General features: G+C 38.3%; 1 protein-coding gene across 1 annotated transcript in view; it reads right to left on the reverse strand.

Annotated features, from left to right (window-relative positions):
- Window positions 1-8,721, reverse strand: part of NYAP2 (neuronal tyrosine-phosphorylated phosphoinositide-3-kinase adaptor 2) — a 202,327-nt gene extending 193,606 nt beyond the window's left edge. Inside the window, exon 1 of the mRNA XM_024740610.1 lies at window positions 8,501-8,721. Within this exon, the coding sequence (XP_024596378.1) occupies window positions 8,501-8,721 (221 nt within the window). The remainder of the gene's footprint in view (window positions 1-8,500) is intronic.
- Between the last annotated feature and the right edge of the window lie 304 nt (window positions 8,722-9,025).

Raw genomic sequence — 9,025 nt, forward strand, 5'->3', positions numbered from 1 at the left:
TCATTTAATGGTCCTCACTTCACCTGAACAAAATGAACATCCATTTTCATACACAAATAGAGCATTTCATTTTTCTACATACCTGCAATTAAATCAAACCCAGTGAGATTACCTATTCATGACCAAAGTAGCTATTCACGTTGCACTGAATGGATATATCGCTCGCTAAAATGTACTTCAGTAAATGCTCCCTATTTCCATAAAGTCTGTCACAAATCATGAGTATGACTCCAGAAGCCATAACTATCTAAATAGGATTTATGTAACTGTTAACATTTCTCTAGTAAGAGCTCTCAATGTAATTATGTCTTTGGGTAATCATTTAAAATATTAACCAATTCTAAACTTCGGTATCAGAATCGTTTGCTTTTTTTAAGTAACAATGCTTTAGTAAAGGGAAAGCAATTTTTTTTTAATTTTTACTTTTTTTTTCTGTATCGTCTAAAGGATGAACTTTCCTGGTGCTTTGTTTCTCTTTGACTAACAGAGATACTGAAACCTTCAAATTTAAATAACTTCCAAGTATATATCCTAATATACAAATGCATGTATTTTTTTAAAGGAGCTGTAACTAATCTAATTCCATTTCTGACTGTCACTTTTAAACAGGAAATATAACCTCATATAGATCCCTTGAGGGCATCCACAGGGAATAGAGACATTCCTAATCAGCTTAAGTAGTCCTTTGTGTCAGAACCACTTTGCTAAAGTCCAGAGCTGTCTTGCGGACTTGCAATGTTTGGGAGAATTTCACTAATGTAGCATTTGTTTTATTAGAAAAAAAAATTCAACCCCTTTCTACAATAGAAAAAATACTCAGAAAGGCATGTACTGGGAGCACATTTTCTTGTTGCTTTTTATTTAAGGGATATGTCCTATATTGTTGTCAAAATACTGTGGCTAATAGTAAAATGAGACAATGCAGGGACTAGCTCCAGAATCCAGATAGAAAAATTCACATGAAGGGAAGGAAGCCTCAAACCTAAGCATGCATCGTTTGGTATACCAGATGATCTTTTATGCCCCTCTTCCTCAGTGAATATTCTTACTAGATGTCCTGAACAAGATGTTTCCTGTAAAGAGTGAATCCCCAAAGCAGACATATGTTCACAGGTACACACAGGTACTGCCTTACAGGTTGTTTGTAACCAGACTGTTCTCATTGGTCAGTTGCCTCCTTCTTAATGGCTAGTGCCTATGTGTGTCAATGTTCAACATACGTATCATCTCCGTCTTAAACATCCCTCTTCACCCACACACATGACAAACTAGGGTTTTGTAACCCATCTCAAGTGATCTCACTCGTTTGAAACTGTAGGTTTTGCATGTTTGTTTTCTAATAGGCTTTTTAATAAAAAATAAAATCTCATTTAACAGTGCCTGCAGAAAACCATTAGAATTTAAAATAGCAGAAATGATGAGCTACTGAAATATTTTTTCATTCTCCATTAACTTTTCGCCTTTGAGTCTATCTCTCTCATTCTTTCTCACCAAATGTTATTTGGGGCTGTTAAGAAAAGTACTAACGAACAGTATCACTTTTTATTTATTTGAAATGTTTCACCCAATAAGACTTTTCAGTAAAATCCCATTTGAGAAATGGAAGTGAAGGTACAAGAAAGTTAGTAGTGACAAAGGACTCAAGTTAGTTTAAAAATAAGGAATTGGGCTCAGAAAGCTTAAGTGACTTAGAACACTGAGAATGTGATGAGGATATTCCTTTTCTAAGAGCTCAGTGTTTTAAGCTTCCCAGCTTCAACACAAAAGGCATTTTAGCACACATGTGATCTAGAAGGTCAATCATATGAAATCCTATTTCCATTTTTTAAGCAATCCCTGGCAGTCTGCACAGTTCTGAAATTGCAACTGGCATATTTCACAGAGAATTATCATCAATGCCTTTTCAAGGTCAAACATGCTCCATCTTTAGATTTTTCAGCATTTATATCCTATATATTAAATCATAGTATATATTAAAGAAGGCATTCGGCAGACATGATAAAGAATTTTAATTGATTAGACTGTGTTCATTAATGTCATGTTGAATTTCCTCTACAACTTGACATAAATTGCATGTTAAAAGTATTAAATTATGTGTGAAATTTAGATGTGGGTATTCTGCTTTGGTCGCCCTCTCTGGAACTCAGAATTCCTGTGTGACCAGAATCTTGCTAGGAAATATTCACAAATTTTAAAAATACACTTCCTATTAAGAACGTTGTTGAAGTAATTCTAAAACTGAACTGTGAGAATATTCTATATAATATTTAAGATTTATTATACTTTTAAATTGTCAGAATCCCAGAATACTGGTCACCATATGAACAAAATAAAAATTAAATTTGAACATTTCAACGGGTACTGAGATGGAATAACTTGAGCTATCTGCAGCTATAGCCCCACCCCAAGTCAGGGAGGACTTTAGTCTCCTCCTGCTGCCCAATCATGACACTTTTGGCTCCTTTCATGTTTTCTCTCTCCAACTCTTCCCAAGACAACATCCAGAGACTTCTGTGTATGTCCTCACACTGTGCATGGGCCCTGCTTTTGTAAAAGAAAGTCATCTGGGCAACATGGATGGACCTAGAGATCATAATACTAAGTGAAGTAAATATCCTATGATATCACTTATATGTGGAATCTAAAAAAAAGAATGCTACAAATGAACTTATTTGCAAAACAGAAACAGACTCACAGACTGAAAACAAACTTATAGTTGCTAAAGGGGAAAGGAGGGGAGGGATAAATTAGGAATTCGGGATTAACAGATACACACTACTATGTATAAAATAGATAAACAACAAGGACCTACTGTAGAGCACAGAGAACTATATTCAGTATTTTGTAATAATGTATAAAGGAAAAGAATCTGAAAAATTATATATATATATATATATATATATTCATTTTGCTGTACACCTGAAACATTGTAAATCAACTATACTTCAATAAAAAACAACCTCAACAAAAAATAAACAAAAAAGAAAGTCATCTGAGAAGTCTCAAAATTTAGGAGATTTTACTAGTATTTTTTCTCTTCCAAAGATATTTGCACTTTAAATTAGGATTCCAGAAAACATTTGGGGGAAAGAGTGTAGGAAAGAGTGGGGAGGAGTTACCGATAGCAAGATACATACTACATCTTTCAGTTCCTAGCGTGTGTGATACCTATGGCACAATAATAAAATGGTGTTTGAGGAGCCAGGTTTGGGACCGTCATACAGAATTAGTCATCCGTTCATTCATCGCTCAGTCACCTGTACATTGTGGCTGAACATTCCTATCTGAAATACATGAGATCCCATCCCTTCCCACCTACTCAAGGACATAATCACAGCAATTTTTCCTTCCCTCTCTTAAGTCGTTAACATTTCCCTTTCTACTGCAATCTTTCATATCAGCATTTCAGATAAGCTAGTTTTCGCTCTGCCTAAAGGGAAAAACCAGAAAAACAGAACACTATAGACCTCTCTTCCCCCTTCAACTACTCTCCATATTTGTGAATTTTGTTTAACCTCGAAAGTTCCTAAAATAGTTCTCTATTCCTCTCTTCCTTGTTTCAATTCCTCTTTTTGCATCCTCTTGTGAACATGACTCCACTGCGTTTTGTCCCCAGACCTCCACCAAAACTGTTCTTGTCAACAACACCAATGTAGTAAAAGGCATTATTCAATCCTCAGGATTCAATATATTTGATCTACCAGTAAAATCTCTCTCTCTTCTTTAATCACTTTTGTCATTTCACTCTGAGGCAACACCCACCTTGGTGATTCTTCTCTTATCCCACTAGCTGTTCTTACTGGATTCTTCTACTGTTCCTGTCATGTAAACAATTAGGTGTCCCAAGGAACAGTCCTATGTGCTTTTATCCTCTCTATCTAATTTTAGGTCCTAGGGATCCTTAACCAGGCTCGTGACTAAAAAATCTATGACTCTCATATTAAAACCTCCAGTTTTGATCTCCACCATGAGCCCTGGATCCAACTGCCTATCCAGAATTCTCCACTTGAATATCTAAAAGAGCTCCCAGCACTGGCTTATGAAAGCTGAACTCCCATTCCCCCACCATTTAAACTAAATTTACTCCCTGTTTTAGTCTTTACCATTTCATTAAGTGGATGCAGCATTCTTCTAGTTGTTTCAGGAAAAACGAAACATAACATAACAACAACGAAACCAGAACAGCAATGAGACAAACTTGAGAGCCATCTTCAATTCCTTTCTCTTATTCAACTTCTATGTCTCATCAATTAGAAAATTTTACTGGTGCCCCAAATTTTAGCATTTTATACCACATTTACTAGTACCACCCTGGTCTAAACTACCATCATCTCTCACTTGAATTACTACAAAAGCTTTCTCTCTGAATTCCCTGCATCCAACTATGCCCTGTCCATCTGTTCAACACATAAAAACCAGAGTAATCCTTGTTAAAAAGGGCAGTTTAGGGTATGCCATACCTCTGCTCAAGAAATCTTCAATGAATATTTTTTTTTTCTTTTAGAGTAAAACATGAACTTATAATGCTCTACATTACCTGGTGGCCCCACTACCAGTCGAACTTAGACCCCTTCCATCTTTGCTTGGTCACCACATGACACCTTCCCTTCTCGGAACACATCAAACTTGCTGTTTCTTCTGTCGAGAATTCTCTTCCCCAGACAGCCATGTGGCTCCTGTCTCTGGCAACAGGCTCCCAACGTCTAATGTCTCTGCTCAGCTGTTGTTGGATTTCAGAGGTCTTCCCTGGCCTCTATTCTGATTGCCCTCACCCTGCTTTATTTTATAGTGTAAAAATTTATTACCACCTATCATATATATTTATTTATACTTATTTCTTTCATGTTGCCTCTCTTTCACCCTTCTCTCAGAATATAATTCTTTTATAACCAGGAACTTTGTTCTGTTCATTGCTGTCTCATAAAGGTCTAGAACATTTCCTGGCACTTAGTAAGGTTTCAATAAATATTTCACCAATGAATGAATATACTTAACAGCAAGTTGTTTATTGAACAATAAGTTGGCTTCAGATCCTGTTCTAAGAACTGTATCTACAGAGTCATTCTGCTCATGAAACTTACATTGTAACTTGAACATCATCAACCATGTCACATATTGTGTGCATTACTTGCTCATTGTCTCTAATCACCTTGACCTCAGGTGAGAGATGCCCTATCTAGCTCACGGGTTCACCATCATTTCTTGCTTCCAGGATTAAAGCCTCTATGCCTGACCCCTTATTTCATGGGTGGGGTCAGAATTCAACTTGAACATCAGCTCACTTTACTATGACCTAGCAGTCTGCTGACCTCTAGTTGGTGTCCCCATGCCTGGGAAGTTGGTTTATTCTTCAACTCTACCCACATCTACTGACAAATTCTGAATAGCCTCATCATCTAAAATGCCACCGTCACTAGGTCACTGAGACATAAAGTACACACATTTATAACTCTCCTGTGGGTAACACCAACTACTGTGGCAACAAGAGCCTTACAAGCAATATTGCTATGGAACCTTAAGAGTAAACTGGCTTCAGGCATACCTACTCCCACGTCTCTGGCTTATGTCCTGCCATGGAAACAATGAAAGTGCACAGTAACTGAATATCTATCTCCTCAAATGCCAGATCCTAGAAGGCTCTTGTTTCTTCCTGCTACCAGTGGGTTCTTCATTTGCCTCCTAATCTGATTATAGAAAGATAAACTGCTAACTTAAAACTGACAAGTAGGGATTTCCCTGGTGGCACAGTGGTTAAGAATCTGCCTGCCAATGCGAGGGACATGGGTTCGAGCCCTGGTCCAGGAAGATCCCACATCCCACATGCCACGGAGCAACTAGGCCCGTGCACCATAACTACTGAGCCTGTGCTCTAGAGCCCGGAGCCACAACTACTGAGCCCGTGTGCCACAACTGCGGAGGCCCGCGCACCTGGGGCCCGTGCTCACCACAATGAGAAACCCACGCACCACAACAAAGAGTGGCCCCCGCTCTCTGCAACTAGGGAAAGCCAGCATGCAGCAACGAAGACTCAACACAGCCAATAAATAAATAAATTTATTAAAAAATAAAACTGACAAGTACCTTTTCTTCCCCCCTCTTTGAATCTTTACTTATTTGATACAAGAAAGAACACTCATACTCAGAAGAACTGTTTCAAACAAGACGTCGACATTGATTAAACATACACCTCCCCCCCAACACACACACACAGGGTGGGTGACTTCTCTTGCCCTTACTCTGTTCTTAAGCAGGGCTAGACTACAGTTTTATATTGTGTTGACAGTGTGATGTGGAAGCAAAATTGTCCAGATCGTTTGGGACTTTTTCAATTCAATGTGTGATCTGAACTATCTTTATGTTTGTAATGTAATTCTAGAAAATATTGCTTTGTTAATGTAGCAGAACTAACACAAAGTCTCCTTAACTGAATTTCCTGGACCTCATTTACCATGCAATGACAGGGTTTTGCTGTGTCTCCACCTACCTAAATTCCAGCCCCTGTCCCCTGGACTTTTGACTCCTTGGAATTGTTGGTAATGCCCCTTTGAACACTTGACCACTTAAAATGAGTCATTTTTACTTTCTTAATATCTATGGATCTTTAGACAGAAACTTTCTGAGGTTGTTGATGAAACACAGAAGCTAATAATACAGTGATAAGCACCCTGGGGTGCTCTGTACAATCTAATAGAACTATTCAGCAAATAATTTTGTCTCTATGCTTAGAGAAAAGAGTGAATTATGTTTAATGGCAAGATTGGGAAACTTTAGATTTTAGAGATGAAGTTATTTTAGAAATCACGTAGGATAACCTTTTTTGTTCTCAGTTTCTGAAACCTTAGACTCACAAAAGTAAATTAAAATGTTTACATACATATAGAAGTTCAGGGCTTCCCTGGTGGTGCAGTGGTTAAGGATCTGCCTGCCAGTGCAGAGGACACGTGTTCGACCCCTGGTCTGGGAAGATCCCAAATGCCTCGGAGCAACTAAGCCCACATGCCACAACTATTGAGCCTGTGCTCTAGAGCCAGTGCTCCGCAACGAGAGAAGCCACAGCAATGAGAAGCCCGTGGGCACCGCAACGAAGAGTAGCCCGCTTGCCCGAAGACCCAATGCAGTCAAAAATAAATAAATAAAATAAATAAATGTATAAAAAAATACATCTTGGTTAAAAAAAAAAGAAGTTCATCAGAGGTAATTAGCAGAAAAAAAAAAAAGTTGTTCTAAGAAAGGGCACTTAGTGCATCCTAGAAAGGAACCTGTGATACCAACTAAAATTAGGTAGAAATAAAAAAATAACATATCTCAGAATAACATCTGCAATTATGAATATGTTTATCAAGCATGCCACTTTACAAATCTTTGTATACCTGGTAATAGAATAGATTTCCATTTGAATAGTCCAGAGAAAAAAGATGACACTCTTTCAACCAATCTTGTACAAAATTTCCAAATCTCTCGCCCTCTTTCTCTCTCTCTTCCTTCCCACCCTCTCGTACAGAGTTGTTTGCCATTAAATGATTGGAATAGTGAATCCTTACCTAGCTTCTTTATAAGAATCAATAGTTTACCTCAAAAGAATATGTTCTTTTCCTTCATATCATAATGTTCACAGAGAGTAAGCAAAAGGATTAATTCCAGATTAGATGAAAAATCCACCAACTGGCTATCAAAATAGCTTATTATTACCATTCAGTTATCCAGGCAACTGATGGATTCATTTCCTAAATTCTGTCTCTTTGCACTTAGTAAATGGACTCCATTGAAGAAACAGGACTCCATCAAACACATATCTCTACCTGTAACCCCGCAACACATACACTCAGAAAATATTGTAACATTTTTTGGAAAAATCAAAAGATATGTATCCTTACTTTGGTCTCAGCACGCTAGGGAACTTAGCCTCCATTTGGAGGCTGCAATCAGGGCTCATTTGCTTGTAGCAGGTAAGTTTTGCAGCATAAAAGTCATTTCATTTGAACAAACCTGGGGCACTCAGTACCAGACAAGAGATGTAATAGCCACAGAATTCTACACAGAGGGCACACACTGAGTATTCCACTTCAGAAACTCACATAATTATAATTACTGACAAGTCTTTTCATAATCTAGAAAGATGGTGAACTCTCTTATAAGGATGATACAAAGACCATTAAATATAGGGATTTTCATTAAATATTAAAGTGTGTGTTCCCTTAATCTTTTATCGAGAGATTGTTCAGTATGAACTTTTATTTAGAGGAAACTGAATTCTTTCCCCACCCCGTCTGCGTCTCCATACTCACGACACAAAAGTAAACAACTTTTGTTAACTACGGCAAGTGTCCTGTCAGTAGGCTGCGTTGTGTTTTCATCACAGTTGAGAAGACACTTTCACTTTGTCTCCTCAAGTCGAACTTTGACAAACCCCTTCTTGACCAGGTGACAGCATCACAGCCTCTGCAGAACTCACAGATACCCTGAGGTGTGCAAAAGTCAGAACACTTTCATTTATACGTACCGTTTTATTGCTTCTTCTTGTCTTCGGCGTTTTTCATTCTTTTCCTTCAAGTAGGCCAGGTTTGTTTCATTTCTCAAGCGATCATTTTCTCGCGCAATGTCCGATGCATTCTGAATAACCAATCCGTCGTAGGCCTTCATCCCCATATCCTCAATATACTGGAGAAACGTGTCCAGAGGGTCTTCCTCAGGATTAGAACTCATCATCCTGGAGGATTTCATGTGAAAAGGAACACTTCCTGTGGGATGAGAACACATTTTACCTTCATCAAAGATGTGGTTTTAAAAGCAAGGTGCTGCTTATTCTCTTAACATCTTGTCAGCCCCAAACTCCAATGATTATGGCGGAATCTACTTAGAGAAAATGTCTCATTAGAAATTACAGGCAGGAGGCTTCCGGGAAGATGGCGGAAGAGTAAGACGCGGAGATCACCATCCTCCCCACAGACACACCAGAATTACATCTACACGTAGAACAACTCCTACAGAACACCTACTGAACGCTGGCAGAAGACCTCAGACCTCC

This window comes from Neophocaena asiaeorientalis, unplaced genomic scaffold, assembly GCF_003031525.2.
Source record: "Neophocaena asiaeorientalis asiaeorientalis breed wild unplaced genomic scaffold, Neophocaena_asiaeorientalis_V1.1 scaffold388, whole genome shotgun sequence".
NCBI classification, from domain to species: Eukaryota; Metazoa; Chordata; class Mammalia; order Artiodactyla; family Phocoenidae; genus Neophocaena; species Neophocaena asiaeorientalis.